The 24,834-nt window shown below is 53.4% G+C and overlaps 3 protein-coding genes and 1 long non-coding RNA gene across 6 annotated transcripts in view; 3 read left to right on the plus strand and 1 right to left on the minus strand.

Annotated features, from left to right (window-relative positions):
• Positions 1 to 5,248, plus strand: part of ACSF2 (acyl-CoA synthetase family member 2) — a 39,745-nt gene extending 34,497 nt beyond the window's left edge. The window contains exons 11-16 of one of the 2 annotated variants that reach the window (XM_082775043.1): positions 1,809 to 1,916; positions 2,042 to 2,193; positions 2,703 to 2,844; positions 4,127 to 4,237; positions 4,456 to 4,524; positions 4,610 to 5,246. In XM_082775043.1, the coding sequence (XP_082631169.1) occupies positions 1,809 to 1,916; positions 2,042 to 2,193; positions 2,703 to 2,844; positions 4,127 to 4,237; positions 4,456 to 4,524; positions 4,610 to 4,660 (633 nt within the window). In that variant the 3' untranslated portion in view covers positions 4,661 to 5,246. Of the gene's footprint in view, positions 1 to 1,808; positions 1,917 to 2,041; positions 2,194 to 2,702; positions 2,845 to 4,126; positions 4,238 to 4,455; positions 4,525 to 4,609 lie in introns of both variants that reach the window. The other variant, XM_082775042.1, reaches the window with a different exon arrangement.
• A 32-nt stretch (positions 5,249 to 5,280) lies between these two features.
• Positions 5,281 to 6,594, minus strand: LOC309885280. Its single transcript, XR_014318772.1, has 3 exons — positions 6,177 to 6,594; positions 5,897 to 5,971; positions 5,281 to 5,759 (listed from the first exon to the last, which is right to left on the minus strand). It is a non-coding gene; the product is annotated as an uncharacterized lncRNA (long non-coding RNA).
• Positions 6,595 to 7,002: 408 nt separating this feature from the next.
• RSAD1 (radical S-adenosyl methionine domain containing 1) lies at positions 7,003 to 10,375 on the plus strand. 2 transcript variants are annotated; one of them, XM_082774695.1, is made up of 9 exons: positions 7,003 to 7,159; positions 7,650 to 7,783; positions 7,867 to 8,071; positions 8,159 to 8,524; positions 8,603 to 8,666; positions 8,761 to 8,908; positions 8,983 to 9,037; positions 9,107 to 9,210; positions 9,392 to 10,375. In XM_082774695.1, the coding sequence occupies exons 1-9, from the start codon at positions 7,007 to 7,009 to the stop codon at positions 9,669 to 9,671; spliced, it is 1,509 nt and encodes a 502-aa protein (XP_082630821.1). In that variant the 5' UTR covers positions 7,003 to 7,006; the 3' UTR covers positions 9,672 to 10,375. The 2 variants fall into 2 exon arrangements, with proteins under 2 accessions (XP_082630821.1, XP_082630822.1); XM_082774696.1 differs by having other exon boundaries at positions 9,325 to 10,374.
• MYCBPAP (MYCBP associated protein) lies at positions 9,696 to 22,304 on the plus strand (the record flags this gene model as incomplete). The annotated part of the gene is made up of 19 exons (XM_082774600.1): positions 9,696 to 9,784; positions 10,812 to 10,962; positions 11,549 to 11,708; positions 11,810 to 11,913; positions 12,412 to 12,586; positions 12,905 to 13,020; positions 13,740 to 13,890; positions 14,165 to 14,280; positions 14,971 to 15,071; positions 15,699 to 15,807; positions 16,144 to 16,327; positions 16,851 to 17,038; positions 17,608 to 17,754; positions 17,934 to 18,209; positions 19,032 to 19,153; positions 19,878 to 19,993; positions 20,496 to 20,629; positions 20,826 to 21,011; positions 21,489 to 22,304. 19 exons carry the CDS (start codon positions 9,696 to 9,698, stop codon positions 21,591 to 21,593), a joined length of 2,730 nt encoding a protein of 909 aa, XP_082630726.1. The 3' UTR covers positions 21,594 to 22,304.
• Positions 22,305 to 24,834: the final 2,530 nt, after the last annotated feature.

The raw sequence follows: 24,834 nt of genomic DNA on the forward strand, positions 1-24,834 counted from the left end.
TGCAGGAGCACAGGAGCAGCGTGGTGGTGCCCAGCTGCTGTCAGAGAAGGCAAGGGAGCAGCCCCAGCTGGGGGCTCAGGGGGGAGGTTTCAGACCCGCACAGCTCCTTGGGCAGCATCAGGAGGTGCCCATTTCCCTGGGCTCACCCCAGCAGTGGGGTTTCTGGCGACACAGCCGTGCCACCTCCAGCCTTGAAGGTGCGAGGGTGTTCATGGGGACAGGCCACAGGGCAAGGCACGGATCCGCAGCGTGTGGCTGTGCCCGCGGTGCAGGGCACGCCGCCAGCAGCTGGCGGAGCCCAAAGTGCCCCGGCACCCGCAGCAGCACCCTGCGAGGGATCTGTGTGCTGCTGCCTCTGATTACAGGGCTGGAGAGATCTGGGGAGGCAGAAGGGATTGAGTCAGGGTTTGGCCGGGATCCTGGGGCTGATATCCCGATACATCCAGCAGAGTGAAGCAGAAAAACAAAGGCATTGGGCTTTTTAATGAGCGTTTGAGATCTTGGATTTGTGTCTCGTCAGTCATTTGATCCAGCCACAGGACTTCTATTAGTGGGTGGAAGCGAAATCCTTTCTGAGCATTAAACACTGTAGGTTTCCTCCCCGGCTGCTAAGCTATCATTACGTCTGGTAGGAGCCTATTTACAGTCACTCCCCTTGGGCTGCCAGGCTCCTGGCAGAGCAGTTTGCACCAGATGGTCCCGGCAGCACCCTGGAGACGATCTCCTCCAGATTCCTGGCTAGGAAGAGGCTCCCACCAATCGGCTCAGATTCACGCTGACCCCGGTGTAGTCAAACAGGAGCAGCAGACGTCACGGCAGGCTGTGCCCAGCGTGAGCCTGGAGCAGAAAGAGCCAAGTGCTCCCCCCAGTGTGACGTGGAGCCCTAAGGGCAAGGGCCCTGCTGCAGGTCAGTGGATTGGAGCTGCTCATTTCACTTTGAAGACATGGAGGGGAAAGGAGCAAACCCTCCTACATCAGCCCTTTCCCAGCCATGCTTTCCCAACCAAGCAGCCACTGGTGATAACGCACAGAGTGAGCTGGAGAGGTGAGAAGAGTGCTCCGGCACATCCCCCTGCTGCCACGCAGCTTCCAGAAGCTGGAGGTGAAGCAGAGGTCCCAGCCTGGTGCTGGAGCTGCCCAGAGCACTTCTTCCCTCCCTCCCATCGCCTCCGAGCTGCTGAGCTCGACGGGCTGCGGAGTTGGGCATAAAGAGCTGGAATTTTCCTCCCAAGAAGTGACCTTCAGCCGAGGTGACTCGGTGCCTGCCGCTGGGATTAGCGCTGAGGGAGGGTTAGCAGCGAGCAGCTTTCGTCCTGCTGTGAGGCTTTCGATCTGTAAATGCAGCTGCACCGAGCGCCGTGCAGCCTCGTGATGCCCGTAGGAGGGTTACAGGAGCTGATGTCTGCACAAAAGGATCTGGAGCAACCAGCCGTGCGGTGGGGCACGTGGTTTCCCACAGGAACCCGCTGCCAGCTCCAGGCTTTTCCCCAAGTGATGTCCGAGGTGCCCCGAGCTGCAGAAGATGCAAGGTGAGCTCAGCACCTTCAGCAGATGGCTGCAAGGGCACAAAGGCAAGTTCAGTATCTGGCTGAGATGGCAGGGAGTAAACAGGGCAGGGCTCGGGGAGACATACAGAGGTTAAAAAAGAGGAGGGCAGGCTCTGCCAGCCTCCAAGTAACTGGACATAAGAAAATGTCCTCTTCCCATCCACCCCCACCTCCCGTGTGGTCGTCACTGGCTTCATCTTTCCCAAGCCTGGAGCTGCGCTGCCCCCTTTCCCCTTGAGGCATCTTTTCTCCTCTTCGCAGGTTGCCTACGGGACCACAGAGAACAGCCCGGTCACCTTCATGGGGTTCCCCGATGACAGCACTGACAGAAGAACCGCGACAGTGGGGTACATCATGCCCCACACAGAGGTGAACAGGGCCCTCCCCGCCTGCTCCAGGTCCCCCGTCTGCAGCAGCCCCGGCGCTGGCGTTGGGGTGCCTGCTGCAACGCCTGGCTCAGCACCCCGAGGGCCCTGCTTCTCTTCTTTCTGTAGGCAAAAATCGAGGATCCAGAAACGGGGAAGCCCCTGCCTCTGAACACCGCCGGGGAGCTTCAGATCCGTGGTTACTGCGTCATGCTGGGGTACTGGGACGACCCCGACAGAACGAGAGAAGTCATCTCCGATGACAAGTGGTACAAAACGGGGTGAGTCTGCAAGCAAAGCCGCCCTTCTGAGGCCGTCCTGCAAGGTGGCGCTGGATGGGGATTGAGGCGCACGCGAAGGGTTTGGCAGGGACTTCCAAAGTGGGGAAACCTGAGCAGATTTAGGGCTTTGATCAGTCGGTCCCTCACCGTGAAACTTCAGAAGAGCTTCCAGCACCTCGGTGCGAGCTGCTCCTGGAGGCTGGGACACGCTTTGTGTGGTGGTGCTCCCTCCAAGAGGGGAAGGGTTGGGGTTCGTGCAGCAGGGACGAGGACGGCAGCAGCGGGAGTGTCCTCCCCGTGAGCCCGGGTGTTTGTGGAGACGCTGCCAATGACTGGAGGTTGTAGCAGGAGCTCTCTGAGCTCTGCAGGAGTTTATTCCGCGTGTTCAGGTGGCTTCTCACCCGGTACCCTCCAAATAATCAGACCTGGCCCCCCCAGCAGGCTGGCTGGGCATCCCAGTCATTGTTCCAGCTCTCTGGGGTAGGGTGAGGACTGTGGTGTCGTTGCAGGGACATCGCCTGCCTGGACGAGCACGGCTACTGCAGGATTATCGGCCGCTGCAAGGACATGATTATTCGGGGCGGAGAGAACATCTACCCAGCAGAACTCGAGCAGTTCCTCCACACCCACCCCAAGGTGGAGGAGGTGCAGGTGAGCGAGAGGGAGCGGGAGAGGGGGAGCAGCAGTGGTTTCTGCGGTGGGAAATCTGTGCGCAAAGATGCCTGAGCCTGCTTCCTCTGCTCTCAGCTTCTCCTTTAGCGTGATGCTGTCTGGCAGACAGGAAGGGGCAGGCAGAGCTTCTGGGTCTTTCCTCTCCGTGGTGCGGGGCACACAAGTTCAGGCAAACTCCTTGTGCAACAGCTTCACATCTGCGGAGCAACGACTGCCATTCTTCGGTTTTTAAGCTGCCTGTCTGCTTTCATAACGCTCTCTGAAATTCTTACTTGGAAAGCAGACTGAGAGGACAGTTTTTACTGAAAATTAATTACTTTGAGCTCCTAAATCAAAAAAAGACTCCTCCAACGAGTCCCTGGAGATGAGGAGTTAGACTCAGTCTTATCCGTTCACAAGACAGAAATGATTTGCAACATTGAGCAGCTGCTCCCAATCTGCTGGGATTGTTTTCCTCCAGGTTTTGTGCCAGACAAGTTTCCCCATAAATAAACCAGTTATTTAGTAAGTGTTGTGCTTGTGCCAGGCTAGCATCTCTCCCTGGAACAGGCCCCGTGCAGATGGGTTGCAAACCAGCCCTGTTTATGTAGTTTCTAGGGCCTTATGTCACCACTCTGGACTCAAAAGGACTGACGTGTCTCTAGGATTTCGAGATCCTGGTTCCAGGCAGGGGATGACAGTAGGACTCTGGTGAAATACAGTGAGCAAAATTCAGAGATGGAGCTTGGGAAACCCAAGCCCTGCACGGAGCGATGTGAAGTGCCGGTGTCACAGGCAGCAGTGGGCTGAACGCTGCCATTGTAAGGGTTCCAAAAAATCCCTTCGTTCTACTTCATCCCTCGCCTGCCATTTCTTCTGGAGATCCCAAAGCAGGCGGCTGAAGCAGCCTCCCAAGTCTCCTCGTTGGTCATAAAACCCATTGCCCCATATTCACATTTGGGGAAACAGCGGCGCAAAGAGAGATGACGGGGCCCCTGCTACGGGTCTGACTCAGCCCTGATTCCTATCACTCTGAAGGTGCTGGCGTCTGGGTGCCTGCTGTGACACATTTCCTCCTCCCAACGGCAAGGAAATCCTTCCGGGAGGCTTTGATGGCACGCAGAAAGCTCTGCTGGGATTTCTAGCAGCCCAAACTGCCCCATGTACAGCCACCCAGCCCCTGCCCGGGCATCCCATGGAGGGGGGTGAGGGTTCGTGGGCCCAGCAGAGGTGGGAGGACAGGGATGTTTCCAGGGTTCTCATGTCCTTCTGTCCCTCCCAGGTGGTTGGCGTGAAGGATTCGGTGATGGGCGAAGAGATCTGTGCCTGCATCCGAGTGAGAGCCGGGCAGAGCTGCACCGTGGAAGACATTAAGGCTTTCTGCAAGGGGAAGGTCAGTCTTGTGCTCTTGCGTGCCCAGTTGTTCCGTTCCCTGCCAGGTCTTCACACCCAGCAGCAGCTGGGGATTTGCAAATGGTTTTGCAAATGATCTGCAGGGTTTGGGAGCAGTGGGTGATCCAGGCTGGCCACCACACAGCGGCTGTTACAGCAGCGCGCGGGCTGCACACGCCGTTCCTGGCAGTTGTGTAGCTGCTGGCTTTCTCTCCCCAGATCTCCCATTTCAAGATCCCCCGGTACGTCGTGTTTGTCAGTCAGTACCCGCTCACCGTCTCGGGCAAGGTAAGAGTCGGGCTGCGGCAGGGAGGAAGCCACGGCCTCCCGCGCTGGCTGCTGGCTGAGCCTCTCCACCTCCGCTTTCTTGCAGGTTCAGAAATACAAGTTGAGAGAGCAGATGGAGAAGCACCTTCAGCTCTGAGCTCAGGAAGGCAGAATTTTAAAAAAAAAGAAAAAAAGAAAAAAAAAAAAAGGATAAATCAGTCTTGCTTCAGCCAGCTTTCTGTCTGCTTTTCACCTGTGCCTCAGGATCAGCGCTGGAGGGCTTCTCTCCCTGCCGTCAGCCCGGTGGCACTCCCGTGTTAACAAAACAGAGAGCCTCTTTTTTCCCAGTTAGGTTTGTTTCTCTGCCAAAAGAAATACTGCGGTGTGAGGAAGGGATGCTTATTTCTGGAACCCTGTCCTGTTACTGTGAGACCTTGTGAAGGTCCTAAAACCTCGTGTCTCTTCGAGCAGCTTGGCTACAGCCATTTCAGAGGACTTTGTAGGCCTGAACAGATGTCAGTAAGATATTTTTACTGATATTTTAAGTCACAACAGCCTCACACAGTGAGTACCTTCTCTGCTTGGGTGCTGTTGAGATTCGTGGGTCATGTAACATTGCCTGGTGAAACAACACACCTGATAAACTTGAAATTAAGGGCAGGGGCTTTAGAGAGAGAGGTTTTGCATAGGAAGCAGCTCCCTGCAGCTGGCTGGAAGAGCTAGCCCTGTTCCCAGGCCTCGCGGGGGCCTTGTGACCCACAAATAAAACTTCTCCAACATCGATTCGGTGTTGCATGTTTTTATTGTTTCGGACGAGACAGACAGAAAGCATTTTACAGAAATACCAAACTTCCTGTCCCATAAAAGTGCAAAGCAGAGAATACCCGGGACAGCGTTTTTACGGGAGTTATTTGGTTCCTCCCAACCATGACACACCCAGACGAGACGTGGAAGAGCGCGGCTCCTCTCCTCCCGCCGTAAGTGTCCCACCCCAGCTGGGACGCAGATACCATCGCTGCCAACTCTCACCGGCCTCCTTTCCTGCCTCCCCCCCGTTTCCTTCCCAAAGACGATGAGCGACCGAGCCTCCGAGCCTTCCAGGCTGCCGTTCTCCCTGCAGGGTGACGAGAAACGGTGCGCGGGGAGAGACGTGCGGTGGCAGCGAGGTCTCTGTCTTGGCTCTCCAAGCTGGGCTGTGGGCTCTACCCATGGAAGCAGACCAATCGGACAAAAAGCCCTTGGTTCGTGCCTGCTTTCTGAAAAGAAAAGCGGGCGAGAACGTTAGCACTGGGCCCCGTTAACCCAGGTGCAGGACAGGCCGGCTCTCACCGAGAGGCATCTCTCCTGTGCCTGACACAAGCTCCTGGTCCCCAGGAGCGCCCCGTGTACTCACCCAAGTCTGGGATCCCTGGGCTTTGCTGATACGAACAGAATTACGAATCAACGCTGGCTTGTGTGGGTAGGAGACCTGCAAAGAGACGCGCCGAGCGCCGGTCACAGCCAGCACGGGGGGTGCAGCCCCCCAGCACCCCCATCCCTGCTCCCAGCAGCGGCACCCTCTGCGAGCACAAGCCCCGAGCCCTGCCCTGAGCATTTTCCCTGTCTCGCAGCCACCTCGAAGGCTTCTGAGGCAGCTGCTCTCCCAGCACAGCTCTCCGGCCGCCAATACTCACCGGAGGAGAAGGGCTGCCTGCCGCAGCTCGCAGCATAACCTCAGTGCCTGGGCTCATGCACAAAGCTCCTGGGCTTGGGCACAGCCCGTGCCCGTCTTAAAGCACCGGCGCTGAGCTCGGAAACCCCCAGCAGCAGCGGGGACTCTTCCCAGCACGGCGAGGGTTGCGTCAGCAGTGCCGCTGAGACACCAGCTCCCGGGCTGGGAACGGGAATCTGCGGCGGTGGCCTTTGCGAAACTCCCCTTTGTCACGGGCGTTTTTCATCTCTATTAATAGCAAAACGGAGAAAACGCAACGCCTGGCCCCGTTCAACCCTCTTCCTCCTCCTCTGGGAACCCAGTGGGGAGCAGCTGTGGGATTGCGGGGCCGGATGGGGCAGACGCCAGCCCCAAAGCTGCAGGCACCCAGCTCTGTCCTCCCCGTTCCCCGCTCCCCACTCCCCATCGCTCTGGTCCCTGGCACGGCCATATCCTCGCGCCCCACCTCGGGGCACCCAGCCCCCAGCTGTGGGTGCACCTCGGGGTGCTGCCCAAGCACCTTGCCCAGGGGCTTTCTCCTCCCGAGCGGGGCAGGGGGCTGAGAATGGAAGCTTCGGACGCTCTGACTGCGAATCGCTCCCCGCAACACACCGGAGTGACTCCGAATCCAGCTTCAAGCCGGGGAGCGACTCCGAATTGGGCTCAGAACCGGGGAAATGAAGCTCCCCGAGCAAATTCCCACCGGCACCGGGCAAAACGCGGCTCCCTGCTGCCTCCTCACCCCCCCTTTCGGTCCCCCCCCGCTTTTCCGGGGCTGGCCCGGGGGCGGTCCCGGAGCGGTGCCGCTGCCCCATGGCGCTGCGGGGCTGGCGCCCGGCCGCGGCCGCGCTCGCTGCGGGGCGGCCCCGGGGAAGCGACCCGGGGGGGGCCCCGGCTCCCGGAACGGGGCCGGGCCCGGAACCGGGGGCTCCGGGGGGAACGGTGACAGCCGCGCTCTATGTGCATGTGAGAGACCGGGGGGGGCACCTGGGAACGGGGGGGGGGGACACGGGAATAAGGGGGGGGCACCTGGGAACAAGGGGGGCGCACGGGGAGGTTTGCACGTGGGGACCATGGGGGGCACACAGGGGACCCTGGGGGTGCGCACAACGGGGATTTGGGGAGCTGCACGTGGGAAGTGGGGGGTGCACACTTGGGGTGCACACTTGGGGGGGCTTCGCGTGGCACCTGGAGGCTCGCACGCCTAAGGGGGGGCTGCTCGTGGGACCTCCGGGGTGCACACGGAGGGGGGGCTGCAGGTGGGACCTGCTGGGCTTGCACATGGGGGTCTCCCGGTCACATGTGGGGGTGCTGTGGGGGTCTCTGCGCCGTGCATCCAACGGGGGCACCCACAGAGTGCGTGCTGTGAGCCTGGGGGCAGCTGGGGGGGCAGCACTGGGGGGGGTGTCCAGGGTGGGTCCCAGCCGCCCCCTCCACTCTTGCCCTGTGCCCGCAGTGGCCCTACTGCCGCAAGCACTGCTCCTACTGCAGCTTCAACAAGTACGTGGTGCCGGCGGTGGACGAGGCAGCCGTGCGTGCCTGCCTGGTGCGCGAGGCACGGACCCTGCTCCGCCTTGGCCAGGTGCAGAGGTGGGTGCCCAGCTTGGGGTCTCCAGGTGGGGGTCCTGGGGCCCCCTCCACAGCCGCCCGCAGCCTCCCCGCTGTCCCCGCAGCGTCACCTCCGTCTTCTTCGGCGGGGGCACCCCCAGCCTGGCCAGCCCCCACACCATCGCCGCCGTGCTGGAGGCTGCTGCGGAGGCCGCCCACCTCCCCGCTGGAGCCGAGGTGACGCTGGAGGCCAACCCCAGCTCTGCCAGCCCCGCGCACCTCGCCGGCTTCAAGGCGGCCGGCGTCAACCGCCTCTCGGTGGGCGTGCAGGTGAGAGGGGCCCCCCTGTCCCCTCCTGTCCCCCCTTATACCCCCATGGCCCCACACAGCCCCGCTGCCATTGTGCTCCTTCCACAGTCGCTGGATGCCACCGAGCTGCGGCTGCTGGGCCGGGAGCACACCGTAGACGAGGCGCGGGCAGCGGTGGAGGTGGCGCGGGGGCTCTTCCCCGGCCGTACCTCCATCGACCTCCTCTTCGGGCTGCCGGGGCAGAGCCGGGAGGCCTGGGCACGGAGCTTGGAGGCGGCGCTGGGGCTGTGCGATGACCACCTGGCCCTCTACCAGCTGACGCTGGAGCGGGGCACGGCGCTGGAGGCACGGGTGCGGCGGGGGGCTCTGCCCGCGCCCCCCCAGGACCTCCTGGCCGATATGTACCACACCGCCCGGGCTGTGCTGGTGGCTGCTGGCTTCCGCCAGTACGAGGTCTCCAATTTTGCAAGGAAGGTGAGCCCCCCCCAGCCCCGTTTTATGCCCCCACAGTGGGTTCTGCCCCTCTTCACCCACCGCACTGCTGTCCCGCAGGGCGCCCTCAGCATCCACAACCTGTCCTACTGGCGGGCCGAGCAGTACGTCGGCGTGGGGCCGGGTAAGCCCATGGAGAAGGGTGGCAGCAGGGCAGGGTGGGGGGGCACAGGGCTGTGCACCCCCTGCACCCCCTTCTCCTCCATGTGCCCTCGCAGGGGCGCACGGGAGGTTCGTGCCGTGGGGTGAGGGCAGCCGCCAGCGGGAGGCCCGCGTCCAGACTCCAGATCCCGACGCCTGGATGAGGGAGGTGCAGAGCCGCGGGCACGGCACGCGGAGGCGGGTGGCGCTGAGCCCCTTGGAGCAGTGAGTATGGGGTGTCCCCCGTGTGTGCCCCCCACCCCAACCCTACCTGCCCTAACACCTCGCTGTGCCCGCAGGCTGGAGGAGCTGCTCGCCCTGGGGCTGCGCACGGACGAGGGCATCACCCAGCAGGTGAGGCACCAACAGAGTGCGTGTGGGGGGGATCCCTGCTAACAAGCCGCCGCTAACAACCCCCTGCAGCGCTGGGGGCGCTTCTCCCCTCAGCTGCCCCTGCGGGCCATGTTCGGGGGGCCGGGGGAGGCGATGGCGCTGCAGCAGCAGGGCTGGCTGCTCCTGGACGGCCGGTGAGTACTGGGGGCACTGGGATGGGGGGGTCATTGCATTGGGCCAGGGGGGTCCCTGCATGGGGCCAGGGGGTCCCTGTGTGGGGCTGGGGCTCAGCCACTGCTGTCCCCCAGGGGTCTGCGCTGCACGCCCCAGGGGCTGGCGGTGCTGGACTCGCTGCTGCCAGCACTGCTCTGCCAGCTGCAGCGCACGGCCGGCACCGGGGGACGAGGCACAGAAGGTCCTGGAGGACAAGGGCAGGAGGCTGCTGGAGGACAAGGTCCTGAGGCTCATGGAGGACAAGGCACGGAGGCTGTGGGGGAACAAGGCACGGAGCCTCATGGAGGACACGGCACGGAGGCTGGCAGGGAGCAAGGCCCTTAGGCTCGTGGAGGACAAAGCGCAGAGGCTTGGGGACAAAGCCTGGAGCCCGCTGAGAGACAAAGCCTCAGGCTGCGGGGGGACGAGGGCAGGAGGCTGACGGAGGACAAGGCACCGAGGGGACATGGAGGCTGTGAGGGGACAAGGCACGGAGGCTGGCAGGGGACAAAACCATGAGGAGAACAACGCCCAGCAGCTGCTGGAGGACAAAACGTGAAGGCTGCGGGGACACAAAGCCCGGAGGCTGAGGGGGGGACAAAACGCGGAGCCCCCCGCGGCTCCGAGCCCTGAGGCAGCGGGGGGACGAGGCCGGGACCCCCCCCCCTTTGGAGGTCCGAGCCCTGTGGCCGCCAGGGGGCGCCGTGGGGGCGGTGGCGCCGCGCTCCGCTCTGGGCCTCGGGGGCTCCTCTCGGTGGTGCCGTTGCCATGGGGACGCGGCGCGGCCCCGGGGGATGCAGGCGCAGGGCCGAGGGGCGCGGAGGCGGGGATCGACCGCGGGGCAGGGCCGAAAGGAGCCGCGGGCCGGGACCCCCGCGGGTACGGGCACGGCCCCGGGGGGCGCAGGGGGCTGGAGCTGAAGGCTGGAGCCGGGGGGGAGCCGGGGGAAAGCCGGGGTGTGGGGGTGCTGCGGCCCCTGCGCGTCCCGAGTGCACGGGGGGGAGCAGGCCTCAGGTGGCGCCTTCTCCTTTTTGTCCCCTTCCCTTCGCCTTTTTTAATCCGAGAGGCTCCTCTGTGTGTATCTGTGGGTAAAGGAGGTGCTGGAAGGACTTACGGGTCAAAAATAAAACGAGATACAAAACCAACCCAACGTTGCCTGCGGCTGATTCCTGCCCTGGGGTCTCTCTGAGCAGTTTACATGCCCGGTTCTGGAGGGATTTTTGCAGTTTGGGTGCTCTGGAGGGGTGGTGGCTTTCTGAGGTGAAGTTTTGCTTCGTGGCCGATGCGTTGGAGTCGTGTGCTTGTGCTAGGAACTGGGGAAGGAAACTTGTCTGAGATTTCTTCCAGGTGCAGATAGCACGGAGTATTTATCTCATTAATTTGCTGTCATCAAGAACAAAGTGCATGACCCAGCTGAATCCTAGTGACCCACTTTGGCCCTTGTAGCTTCCTAAACTTTGATCTTCCAGGCATGAGAGATGCTGAATTTAATTGTCCCGCGTAACCTTAAAAGAACAGTTCAGCTGGAAAAACGGTTTGAGGCAGGCTGAGAGGAAGATGAAGTTTCTTCGGGTGACTGAAGGAGAGGTCTTCCCTTCTGTGTTTCAGACAAGAAGGAAAAGGCATGTGAACAAACCATCTCAACGATTCTAGAGGAGCCAGAGCCTGTTCCATACGTTCTGCGAGGAGATGACATCCAAGCACTTGCAATTAAGCTAGAGGACCTGGAAAAAGTATGTATTTTTACTCATAGAAAAAGCTACTTTCAGTGAAACTTCCTCTGTGTGTGTGTATGTCTTTAACAGAGGGTCCTGTGCATTCATTTAAACCAAAACCAACTGCTAGAGTTCAGTTCTCATTCCCTCTTGCCAGTGCTGCTTTTTATGACTTGTCAGGCTTATCAGGCTCAGTCCCTAAAAGTAAAGGGTTATTGATCCCGACGCGATGTTTTCACCTGCCCTTTTGGAACTACATTTCCAACTTCCTGATCTAATGAGAAGAGTATTTTGTTTAGTAGCTACCACCGCTTGCTTTCCAAAACTCGGGTCAAGCCATGTGAGTGGAAGCATTTGACACCAAGTGACACAGCAGAAAATTACCGGGAAAGCAATTTAAAACTCTTTTCCCTGTCCCAGTTATAATGCAGAGTCAAGAACAGTGAGGTAGAAACTAAACTGGTATCTCCGCAGTCAGGTAACGTGCCTCTCTGAGGAGGAGCAGCGTGCACCGATAGGACTTGTCTGTGTGTCCTGGAAGGGTCAGAAGGAATGAAGGTGAGTGAGTGTGTCACTAATTGCATCGTGATGGTTATTTTTGAAGCTCCATGCTCCACACCTTCCTCGTGACGATGGGAGAATTCCAGTTAGGAGGAAATTCCTCATTCGAAAATACCAACCCAAAGAGACAAAAAAGAAGGCCCATCTCCTGGTGGCATATCCTGTCTTCCCAAGGGCACCTGAGGAACAGCTGATTTTTTCTGGTATGGTTAAATTCCACATTTTGCCTTTGATTTTTGGTTTTGTCAAGCCTAGCTTTAGTCACCTGTCTCGGGGGTTGTTTGCTTGTTTGTTTCTGTTGTAGGACCAGGACAGTTTGGTGATGGCTGTGAAGAGATTCTCCCTCACCACATTTTGGGAAGTCTGCAGGAGTTCAAGATGGAAGCCTTGGCCAGAGGAAACACTCAGGTTGGATTTTAAAATTGCGAAAATGTTGCTGTGCGGCGCTTTTCTAGAGGTGGAATGTGATGTGTAAAGTACTTTATGATTTATTTCAGCACCTATCAAGAACAGGTCAGGTTTGAGGTGTGGTTTTCCCTGCCTTGTCCTACTCTGTGGGGCTTGTCTTCAGAGAAACTGCCCCAGCAGGTTTTGAAGTCGTGTGTGCAGGCGGAGGTCACGGAGGGAAGAATTACAGAGGCTTCCTCTTCCATTTCTGCTCCTGCTGACGGCATCAGCATGGGAACAGCTGGTGATGCAGCAATGCCAGAGCTTGAGTCCAGTTACTCAGCTAAATCCCTCCGTTGTTTTTGAGTGTGTTCCTAATGCCACGTTTTAGTTCCTTGCAGGGTGATGAGGTGAAGGTGCTGCCAGTCTGAAGAATTCTTTTCTCCTCTGCTGTCCCGTTTTTTGTTTCATTAGCATTGTGTGCATTAAGAGTCAATTTAATGTTTCATTTCTCTTCAGCTAGCAGATTTTATTGAGGCTCCTCGTAAAGATGTTACTGCAGCAGTTTTAAAAGAAGAACATGGAGGAGAGAGAAAGAAAAAGGTTCGTCAGGCCCCACCATCAGAGCACAAAGCTCTCCAGAACTGGCACCGTAATATGGCCATCAGGAGAAGGCAGGAGAGGTATCTAGGAGGTGAGAGGAGCCGAGCTATAAATTCTGTGTGAACATGGGGCTGTTTGGTGGCACCACCACACACTTCAGTGGGCAGAGCCAACCCGGGCTGGTCCTGCTGCCATTACAGCCTGCCTCCAGGTTCTCCAGGCTCCCCGCACTGCTAGTGCCGGGGTCTGGAGAGGGCCCTGGGTGCTGTGGGGGGGATGAGCTGGTGGTTCTGGCTGGGGGAAGGACAGGGGACCTGATAGGAAACAGTATATGGGGGTTACACCTAGCCACAATACCAACGGGTACGCTCAGAAGAAGCGCAGCACTTTTGATATTCCTTCTTTACAGAAATTCTTCAGAAGCCGGAAAATGAGTTGTTGATGAGCATCTCGGAGGATTACAGACAAATCCAGGAAGAACGTGACCTCATTGACCGCAGTCTCCCTGCCCTGTTTCCTGGAAAGGTGAGAGCCCCACTTGTTCGGCATCCTGATGGCTCTGCTGTTGTGAAAGAGCTCAGACACAGGCGCTGTGAGTAACATCTGTGCAGCTCTGCCTTTAGATACTTATCAAAGTCATTCACTCTGAGTCCTTCAGCCTAGTATGCAGGCAGAGCTTTTGGTGATTTTAAAAATGAAAACAGGAACTGTGCCCTCTGTACCAGTCAGACAGAAGTGGTGGTGTGCCTTGGCTCCTTGCTAACAAGCTGCTGTACATGGGCTGTGCCATTTTGTGATTCTTACAGGAGTGACATGCCCTGGACATCGTACTGGGGATGTGCCACAGTTGTTTCAGGGCCAGAAAGGTCAGATAGTTTGAATTTTAGGAATTTACACAGAGAAAGGGGTATGGGTACGTCAGGAGGATTATGGGAGTACCCTACGGTAACTTTTTTTTACATTTATAATTCTTTCAAAGATTCTAATTTATGTGCTGTATTATTTTAGTACCATTCAACCTGTGTGTAGCACTAGATAGAAGTCTTCTTTTGTCTTTGACAGCAGCCTGCTAAAAATTCTGGCTTACCCTGCAGAAAAGGAATAATTTATAGACTTCTAAAATATCCTCACAAGCAGTGTTGGACACCACCTTCCTTTTAGCTTCGAGTCCCTGTGAAAATAGCAGGAAGCTCTCTTCTCAGCATCTCTGAAATTCTTGGTGGGAGCCTCGTTTTCTGCCCTAGGGCTACCAAACAGGAAGCGAGTTCTGGAGGCAGCCCGAGCGCATCGGAGATGAACTCACCGGCCTGATGCTGACCCTGACTCAGAGGGAGCGGGGCTACCCAGAGCCAGTCACTCACGTGGGGAAACCCCACACTGTGCGAATGGAAACGGGTAAGGGAGCCTTGCAGAGAGGCTGTAGCATTCCTAGTGCAGAGGCTGCCATTATCGTTGTCCCTTTTGGCAGCTGTAGCACGAGCTACTTGCTCGTCACCGTCACTCAGGCCAGCAGTAATCCAGAGGTAGGCTTGCTGCATGAAAGGCTGTGGTGCTGTAATTTCTGTGACGCGCCCAGCACACTGCTGGAATGAAACTCACACTACTAGATCCGAGTGAAATAAATAGGCATGTGGGTATGTAGATAGTGAGCTCTTGGGTATTTCCACAGGTCTGAAGCCTCCGAAGAGGATCCCTTTCCGTCTAACCTGGGATAAGAGTCTTTTCCTGAAGCGCCGACGGCAGGAGCTAAAATCTGTCCTAGAGGAGCTAGACTTTTATAAGCCGGTAAGACTAGAGGAGCATGAAAATTCTTTGTGTCTCTCATCTCTAATGAAATGCTGTACAATAACATAAAATTGCCAAGGACTGTATCTGAAAAAGCATTAGGAATCTAAAGCTTAGCCCTGCAGTACTGATCTTAGCAGTTTCCACATTTCCAAAGGGCCACAGCCATGAAAGATGTCTGGCCTGTCTAAGTGATGCATGGACTGGGCTGGGAGCCTCAGAATAGGACCCTGAACCAGCAGCATACAGCTGCGAAGACCTGGACAACAAAAAGAAACCCCAAATACTGGTGTAGGACTTTGATTTTGTGCCTTAGGGCGGAAGGAAGACACCTTTCCCCATGTGGTTGCATACAAAATCTGAAGGCAGTTAGCCCCTCCTTTTAAAAACTGAATAGACCTCACATTTTTCTTCCCAAAGCACGGCTCTTGGGATGAGAATGATGTGAGAAGGAGACTTTTCCCATCCATGAAGCATTTGTGGTGAGGAATACAGTTATCTATGGTTCTCAGGAGACTCAGAAGCAGTTAACTCCTGTCTAACTTACACATCTGTTGGGTACATCTAGAAACTATTAAGAGTGAGGTATCTGAGCTTCACTTTACTTGATTCAGTTGGTACATTTGCCCAGTATTTGACTTTTCTATAGAAAAGAGAAATTGAGGGCTGGTCATTTCTCTGTATGTCCAGGATCTGGACGGACTGGAGGTGATCGGTAAAGGGCAGCCCTTCACGTCTGTCTCAATGCAGTCTTTTCCATGTTCCACCAGTTCTGAAGATTCTGAGACCCTGTAAGTTTTATTTCATGACAGTAATAAACAATTTGGGGTGTGCACCATCCATCTGTAGGGATCTCTGTAGCTGCTCTTACCCAGAGCACAGGGGCACAGTGAGAGGCATGTGCCAATGCTAAAATCGACAGATTTAGGAGTCGAGTGGCCTAATGACTAAGGAGCAAGAGTCAGGGAAGTTTTCTCAGGCCTTTCCTCCAGTCTTGCCTCTGTGTGGCTCCTCAGCTTACATCGGTCGGGGTGGAGACTGTGCTCAAAATGATCTCCATTTGGCTGTCCCTTTGCAGCCATCCACTTCCATGACCGGTTTGTCTCTTTTCCCCTGCCCTCTTCGTCTGTAATGAGGGACCCCTTTTCTCCTTACTCAGTCGTACCCTCAAGCCTTCCTTAAGCAGATACCATTCTTCTCCTTATTGTTCTGGCTGTCCTGTCCTCTTTGGTGGTGGCAAGTCTTTAGTTGGAGTTTGTTTGCCACATCTGCAGGGCTCTGTAAAGAGAGAGAGCTCTGTGGAAAAGCACTAGGTAGGGGTTTATTTCTTACAGGGTCTTGTAAGCCACCAGTTGTTCTCCCACCTCAGAAAGCGAATTTCACTCCACGGAAACATTTGTTGTTATTTTCTTCTGCAGTGACTCCTTAGGGGATTATTATGATCTGGTTCCAGAAGCAGTATGGGGTCCATCTTTAGATTTCTGTGGCCAGCCTGCACGTTGGATCAACTGCATCACTTCTTGCAGGGTAATTGTGCACTTCTTATTGTTTCGTTGAGCTAAGCTTGCTTGAGTTCCCGAGTCACGGCTGTACAATGAGTGTCACTCCCAGGCTGGAGAATGGGGGATTTATTCTGAGCATAACAGAGTGTCCCTGCGTTTTCTCCAGAGAGGTCTGGAAGCAGAAGTGATGGCTCTGTCTGTGGCGTGATGCTCAGACTCCCAGGTGCACTCTGTATAATGGCTGCTTCATTGGACCTGCCTTACAAGTTCTCCGACCGATGTTCAACCCCTTTATTTGTGGTGTGACTTCAGGCAAGACAGAGCAGAAATTGTTATCTTTGTCCTTCTCTCTTCCTCACAGCATATAGTTGGCATTGCTGCCCGTCTCACTTTTGAGACCGTGGCTGGTGAAAAAGCCGAAAGCTTCCTGACGGTGAGCAACGATGGCACAGCTGCCGTCTGGTATAACTGGAGGAGGCTTCTCCAGCAGATTCCCTCCAGAGAAACCAAGCGGATGCAGTGTTTTTACTTTGATGCCAGACCAGGTATGAGAACTGCTGAGCTCTGAGACCTTTGTGCACGGAGCAGAGAGTACATATTCAGGTGTTATCTGAGCTGCTGAGTCTGACTAATGGCAGAGCAAGCCTCCTGGGTGAATCTTCTTAGGAAGCCACCCTGGCTGTCAGAGCTGACTCACACCAAAATAGGTGTGTGAGGCAGATCCTTTTCATGGGACTTGAAGGAAAGGAGGTTGCTCCTGCTCTGAATGTAAATGGGTGGAAAGCTGAGAAGTGAATCACTTTCTGATGGCGGACTGGGTATGATCTACCAGAGAGAGTACTGAGCTTTGCTGTAAAAGGAGCATGCAATGGAAGTAATACCAGTTCAGTAACATGGTAACTGGTGTAAATCTGGAGAGAGAAAAATTGTTGGATGAGGTGTGATAGCCAGCTAAGCTATGGGGAAAGAGTCTTATGAGGAGATGAGGACACTTGGTGGGGATTGGAAAAGAGCTGTGTTAATCAGGTGGATTCTTACAGAGCAGCACATTTTTCTCTCTAATTTCAGGTGTAATTTTGCCTGGAGAAACTAGAAAGTTTGTCTTTCTTTTCAAGTCAGAGAGAGCTGGCATTTTCAGCGAGTCCTGGGAATTTAGGACACATCCCCTGTTATTAGGAGGAGCTCTGCTGCAGGTGACCCTTTGGGGAATTGCTGTGTATGAGGATAAATTGGCTGACCTCAGAGAGAAACTGGAGGTAACCAAGCATGTAACTGTGTAAATGTGAGCTTTGAACTTAATATGCAAATAGAGGACAAGGGAGGGAGTGGAAGACATGGTATTTTCATTGCTCTACAATTAAGGCTGAGAGTGAGATGATTATTTATTTACAGAACGTCTGTACGTATTTAAGCAGGTTTGCAAAATAAAATCTAAGAACTCTGCAGTCTATTGTAATGTTATTAATGAAGATGTGATTATGCCACCTGAACTGTTCACACTGGTCCTTTTAAAGAAGATTTTTCTGTTTGTAATGAAATTCATTAATTAGCGGGGATAGGATTGTGTGTAATACAGTACGATATCAAGTAAAGTATAAATTGAAAATTACACTATGCATAGAAAAGTGTATTTTGTTGGGGAATTTTTTGTGGGGCTTATTTGAAAAGCTTCTGTAAATATTGCTTGGTGTGGTGGGGTTTGCAGTTATTCTTTTCCTTGTAATACTGTATAAAATATACATGCAGTTACCAGTGTGGGTGTGAATTTGCTTGTGCACTTGTGCACGGAGCGGGGACTCACGTTGTGCTTGTTGTGCTGCCTCAGTCTGAGCTGGCTGCTCAAGAGGGTGCTGCCATAGCAGAAGAGGCTCTGAAGGAACTTCTTGTCCAAATTCGGACCCCAGAGCGCACCCCATCTCCTGTGGATGCTTATGTCACAGAGGAAGAGTTGTTCCACAGGAAGAATCCCAAGGTGAGGCTTGCCATTTAATGGGCTACACGGGTGAAACAGCAGGGAAAGAAAACCTGCGGGGCTAGTGCATCTGTGGCTTTCTGGGGGCTCGCATAGTTTGCCATAGTGGCGTGAACAATGAGTGTTGTAGAGGAAAGGCACAACACATTTTGCTATTTACCTTTCCCCTGTTATCAAAGTTGCATTATCAGCATCGAGTGGTTAAGCAGCTGCAGGAACTGTGGAGACAGCACATGACCGTCCCTTCAGCCTCTGAGGAGAAAGTGCCCTCGACGAGCAGCGTGGAGGACGTGCAGCTCCAGGAGAGCGTCTCGGAGGCTCTCTCCACTCAGTGGAGTGCGACAGAGATCCCAGACTGGAGGAACTCACTCGGTGTGACTCTGAGTCAAGTGCAGGTGGAAGAGGAAGAGCCAGGCCCCTCAGCGTGGAACTTTTCCTTCGAGGACTTTAAGCAGGTGGTCGCCCTTGTTCCCTCTGGTGCCGTGACAAACCGATGGGCTTTTCATTTTCCTTACAAATAGCCTGGCGTACCCCAGCATGAGCCCACCCAAAGGTCTGCTTCCAATGTTCTCTGAGCTCGAGCAGATTTATGACGTGTGTTACAGAAAAGCACATCAGCTCTGCTGACCACACCCTCAGTGCTCTTGTAAAGAAATTCCCAAGAGAGGCTCTGAGGGCTGTTGTGTGACGAAGAAAAGAGAACCAGACAATGTAATAGATATTTTAAGCTCTTCCCCCATTAGCTTTCTGTCATCCCAGAACTGAATGCGGGGGGCAGGCTTAATCCCACAGCCTCTTGTGGCTTCCCCAAGGGCTCTTCTCCTTGGAGAGTCCTCCCTATTCATCAGAGCTCTAAGCGGGCACTCACGGCAGGCTGTGGATAAAATGCAGACCTCCCTAGATTAAAGCAAGAGTGGTTTGGATTCTGTCAGCAGTTTTTCTGTAGTGTTCTCTTGGAAACTTCTGCTGCTTCTCTGCTCTTAGAAGAGTTCTGTGTTGTTAGAAGGCCTTCTAACGTGCTAGACTTGTTCTACCTGTAGAGTTGCAGAGGGGCTTACAGTGGGTGAATCTAACTGGGAGATCTGGGATTGCTTCTCAGGTCTTGGGTAACCTGTGCTCCTTGCCTAAATCTCCAGCCATGTCTGGGTGTGCAAGTGCCCTGTGCAACCTCCTTTCAGACCAGTGTCCAGGAAGAAATCCGTGGTGTGTTCCGTTGAGGTCAGGGACCAGACGATTGGGAATGAGAACTGAGAAGTGTTTTGTTTCTCTCACATCAGGCTATAAACTTGATCCCGACGGAGGAGCAGCGAGAAGAAGCACTGACCCAGCTCAATAAGGCAGCACTGGAGCTGTGTGTTGAAGAGAGGCCAACCCAGTCAGACCTTTTGTATCAAACCTGGTGTGTTACCTTTGCAAGACAAAGCTTATAAATGCCTTGTACGATCAACAGCCTTAACAAGTTCAGTTGCAAGTGTTGTGATGCAGATCGCATGTAATTATGTGAGGTCTAGAAGTCTTTTTTTTAATGCTTTTTTTAATAGAGTAATTGTAGCAGCTGTCTAGGACCCAAATGCCATTTCTTTCTGGAGATAAGTTTAGAATATTCATGTAATTTTGGGGAGTACACAAGGTTATTTCTGGCAAGATTATTCTGGGATATGTTTATGAAATCTTTGGGTAATTTTCTGTACCCTTTTACTCAGATAACTGTATCCTCCCTCATGCAGTTTCTTTTTTCTTTGCTCAAGCTTTCAGACTGTAAACATACCAACAGCTGCTAGCTGCTTCTAAATCACAGGAGTGCGGGTTCCTCTCGGTACACGCAGCAGATCAGGCTGATTTACCAGTGTGTCATGTTGAAGAGCAGGAGACCTAGTTACCCAGTAATATTTATGGGTCCATGTGAGCCTGTTGACGTGCAAACCCAAGGAAAGTAATGTAGCTTCTCTCTGCCCAGATTTTCAGATGTTAGGTGCGATTGTATTGGTTTAGTTGGACAGAGCAGCTCTTCGCTGTAAGGCTCCTGGGCATTGGGTAAAAGAAGATGGCCTTGCCCCTACCTTTCCACCCCAAAATGCCCAGTTGCTGTGCTGTCTCCCTTCTGTTTCTGATACTTTTCTCAGTCTCCAGCTGTGGCGTGAAACAATTGATGGTCTGGTGAGTCACTCTCTGAAGCTGAGATCCCTGCTTGGCTTGCCTGAGAAGGACACCTGTGTAGATGTTCTTCCAGAGGAAACAGGTAAATGGTGCTTTTAGCACAGCAGGCAGATTCCATGGACTGGTGGCAATCCAGAAAACTTGCTGAGTTGCAGCTGAAACAGCAACGTCAGCTGTTTCCCCTCAAAGCTTTTATAAGAAAACGCATCAGAAAAAACAGCAGTGTGTGAGATAATAGTTGTGATCTGAGGTTTGGTATTAAAAACACGGACATGCATGGAGAAAAACGAATAAACGTTTTAATTTAGCTGGATTTTGGCCCTGCTTTTCACACTGACTAACTGAAAAAATCTATCGCATTTTTATCTCTTATATAAGCTTGTTCTGATGTATGTTTGAGACCTGTTCATTTAAACAAAGTACTCTTCAAGGTCATTGTTTTTCAGTGCAGTACAGCTCAGATGAATTAAAAAGAGCAAAATACGCGGCAAAAATAATATGCTTACAGTGCGTAGGTGCAGCAGGCTTGTCTGTCTGGACGTGAAAATGTTGCTTTGGGTTAATTGGAATTCTTTCTTTTGTAGTGGAAGTAAAACAACCTATAAAAGGAGGAAAAGAAGACAAAATAACTAGTAGAAAAGAAGAGAGAAGGTCAATTGGTGGTAAGGATAGAGAAGACAAAAAAAGAACAACAAAGACTGCAGGGAAAGAGAAGGAGGTAAGTGTTGGGATCCCTGCTGAAAACTTGAGCACTGGGTTCTGGTGACAGTGCGGTGCATTCTGAGGCTGCATATCCTGAGTTTGAGCTGATTTCCAATCCACCAAAAGAGGTGCTGATTGCTGGGTGCATCTTGCTACAATCTGAAAGGTGTTCTGATCTGTCACCCTTTTTTTCCTCCTCTGTCCCTGAATAGGAATTTCCAAACAGAAGAAAGTCAAAAGTAAAAGATGAGAAAAAGCTGAAATCTTCCACTTCATCACAGAAGGTGAAAGAGGTAGCACAACCTGTAGAAGCTGTAGTTATAGACCCCGTTGAACCTCCTCAGGACCAGGTGGACCCTATTTTGTATGGGACGTACCAGGAAAAGCTTTACATTGAAGTGAGTCTGGCCAAAGCTTTTACCTTTGTTTTGCTTGTGCTGAAGCTTAGGTGGAGCAGTAAGCATTTTGTTAAACTCAGAAAACTGACAAATGTATGTCCATAATTCTGTGGCACGGTAAGTGTGAAATACAAGGTAGGATGTCCTTTATTCCAGCCCGGAGCCTGTTAACATAAATCCAGGCATTGCATAGCCACATGCGGGATTTCTATCTGGGATGCCTTTAGCATGCTTGCGGACTCTTGAGGGATCAGCAGAATTAATTGTATCTCGGATAATGTTAAACACACTTCATAGCCAGAAAAGTTATTACTAGAGCTAAGATCTGCTAGCAGGCAGCCACTTTTATGTGGTTGTGTGCGTGTCTGTACGTTTATATGCTCCTGCATGAGAAACTATCTCTGTGTTGTCAGTCGTGTCATCAAGATTTCATCATCCATTTTTACTGCAACCATCTTCTGTTAATTTCTGCTGCAGGTCTATGGGCTACTGGATTCAATGGTGAGCAAAATGGTTTCTTTATTTGAAGAGCTAGAGAAAAATGGCGCTATAAAGCGGGAGAGCAAAGCACTTTGTAACTAGACATAGAATTAAATAAATAACCATTTTTACACAGTTCCAGTGGAGATTCTTCTTTCTGAAGTAATGACAGGATTGTTACTTCTGCAAAAGGTCAATTGCCAATGAGAGACAAGGCAAGAGATATCACAGGCTCCAAAACCATTAAGACCAGGAAACACTGGTTTCTCTACTAAGGAAGAAAAACTTAAAAGTGCCAGTCAGGGTGAGAGATGTCAGTCTTTGCTTGCTAGCCAAGCAAGATTGAAAAACAAGTAGGGTGTCCCTTGTACTCATGAGCCCAAGGATTAGGACAGTAGCTTAGAAAAATCTATCTTGGTTTTGATCATATTCTTGACTGCTTGTCCAGTCTCCTCTCAGGATTTGTTGACAGCGGCTTCTCTGGGGCATTCAGGATCTCAGTGAAAATGCACCATTCCGAGGGATGTGCCACCTTGCCTTTTCTTAGACACACAACTATTTATGTGCTGATCGTGCAGTCTCTCTTTATGCAGCCTAATGTACCCATGCCCCATTCTGAGTCAACTCTTACTTGCTTACTTCCAAGACTAATCGCTCCTGAATTAAAATGAGTGAAATTCATGCTATAAATATGGAGAGCAGGGTTGGGCCTTGTGTTAGAGCCACCCTTCCTGTCTCTATCAGCCTGCGTGTGCATCTCTGCTTATCACCCCTTTCTGTCTGGGTTTCCTTGTACTTCACAGCTGGAATGGAGCTTTTTTTTTTTTTGTGGAAACATACCCATTCTTAATGTTGTTTGCTCTGCTGATGGGGTTGGGTCAAAGCAGACTTCCAAGGCAGGGCAAGCAGGGTCTCCCTTGACCTGGCACCGTACGTGGGTGAAGTGCAGCCTTCCTGCTCAAGCAGCTGGACAGCATTCCCCAGAAAGGCTTTGGCCCTGTAAATAAATGACATCAATGTAGATTATTAATTGAGGTTCATGATACCTTTGAGGTTCTTAGACAGCAGATTCATATCCATGCTAAGCATTACTGTTACAAATTCTGTACATGGCTGCACGGTTACACCAGGCATGTGTGCCTCAGGCACGTGCTCTTTTACATGGGAAACCACACCGACACGCGTCTCAGAGCCACATGCAGTACAAAATAACTTCCTTGTGCAGAGTTGTTTTCTTTTTGTTTCTTGTTTTAACTCCTTTGCTATCTCTGGAGAATGTGTCTGTTCTTTCCCTCAGCTCCTGGAAAATCTGTAGCTTATTTTGTTCTGCTGGCCAGGTGAGACCTTTCATGTTCTGAAGTGCTCTCTCTCAGCAGGGCGAGAAGGAGCATTTGGCTTCTGTGGAAGGACAGAGCCTCTTCTGGCGTAGCGGGCACAGAACCACAAAGGGAATGTCTCTGCTCAGCATTACTGGAGTGAGAATTTCAGCAACATTTTGAGAATCAGAGAGGAAAAAGGCCTGAAGTTGGGGTGTGTCTCACAGGCTCTGACAATAGCTCCTGCCTCCCTGGAGATCATTATCAGCTTGTGAATATGCCCAACTCAAACAGCTCAAGCCATCTGTCTTCTAGACAAGAGGGAGTCTGCACGTAACAGAGACAACGTGATTGTCTCAGAGGCAGGAATGCTTCTAGTTGGCAGTCTCACACTGAAAGATGGCAAAGCCCATGCATCTGGTCCAGCCTATAGAAACCAGGCTCCACACATACCTCTGCTCCCAGAAAATCTTGCTAGTAAGAAAACAGATAAAAGAAAATGTCCCTTTAGTCACATACTAACGGATGGAAGGATGTCAGACGCTGTTCTCTCCTTCCCGTTCCAAGGGAGGAGCCTGGAGGCCTGGGGCTGGTGGCATAAGATTTTCTGCAAAGGAGAACAAATCTGCGTGCTGGGAATAGTCTATACTTTTTTGTCATAAATCTTGCCAGTGCCTCTTACAGCCTTGGACAAGAACCTCCTTGGGGACAATGTACAAACAGAGCAGGGGAAGGGCTGGGCTGGGCCAACAAGTGCAACATTCTGCGCCCTGGTTGCTGTATCTCTGAGCCAGCTCCGTTATTATTTTTTACACTGATTGTCGCAAGTTACGTGACTGGAAATGGGGTGAAGTTAGAATCAGCTTCCCAAACACACCCTTAGAAACACGTATACCCCTCATTTACGGGCCTGCTGTGAGCTGAGCTGTGGGCTCTGTGTTTGGAGCCCCAGCCCTGGTGAGTGGGTCTGAAGGACGCGGGGGTGCTCCAGGCCCCATCGTGCCCGTCCTAGCAAGGAGAGCGCTCCTCCTCCTCCCCAAACGTGGGCACTATTTGTATTAGTGTTAATAATTCCTGCTCTTTGCTACATAACTGAGGTGAGCGACCTCCCTGGCCTTGTGTGCCGCATACCAGAACCAACACGTGACGCGGGGCCTGGAGACACCACCGCTGTTAGGCTGGGAAGGGGTTTCCAGGAAAACGTGTGTGGAAGGTGACAGCACGTTTCCAGAAGGTTCTCACTTGTAGAAGGGGCCTGGGTGAGCAGCCAGCTTGCCCCAAAGATGGAAAAAATCAGCTTTAGAGCCTCGCTGGTTCACCACTTCCTACACGAGGGTGCAGACCACCCAACAAGCCCTATGTGTGCACAGCTCAACTGCTGCTTGTAGGATGTTTTCTTCAGGAAGAGGAAAAGGCAGTGCCTGAAGGGCATCAAGCTGCCTTCTTGGGCCCTCTGCCCCTGCTGAGCTGTGGAAAACAGAGAGAAATCCCCAGGAGCGGGGTGGTGGGAGCCTTCCTTTGGGGTTGCCCTGGCCGGCTGCTCTCCTGCCTGACCCCATGGCAGTGCTCTTCCCACAGGCCGCAGCCGGGAGCGGGACTGGGTGTGTGTTCAGCTGGCGTGAGCCTGTTGGGGAAATCGGGCTGAGGAGATCCACAAAGCCCCCTGGAAGCCCAGGGCCTCCCTGATGCCTCCTCCCCGTGACCCGAGGCAGGGCCCAGGGCGAGATGGGTCCGCTCCGTGGTGGGGGAAACAGCAGGGGGGTGTGATCCCCTCTCCAGTGCCTCGGCACCCGGGAGATGCTTTCTGTTATGGCAAATGGCAGTGATATTAAAAAAGATGATATATATCCGTACTACTTGAAGGCCTGTCACTGATTAAAATGGAAGGCAGAGGCCGGGAGAGTGGGGGTGGCACTGAAGCAATCGAGAGACATGACTTATTCTGTAATGTCATCTGATGCCTCCCTCTCTCCCCGAGCCAGGCTCTGGGAGCTGTTCGGAGCAGGGGAAGAAGCCGCTCCAAATTT

The sequence above is a fragment of the Aythya marila genome (genome assembly GCF_965140915.1).
Source record: "Aythya marila genome assembly, chromosome: 18".
Taxonomy (NCBI): Eukaryota; Metazoa; Chordata; class Aves; order Anseriformes; family Anatidae; genus Aythya; species Aythya marila.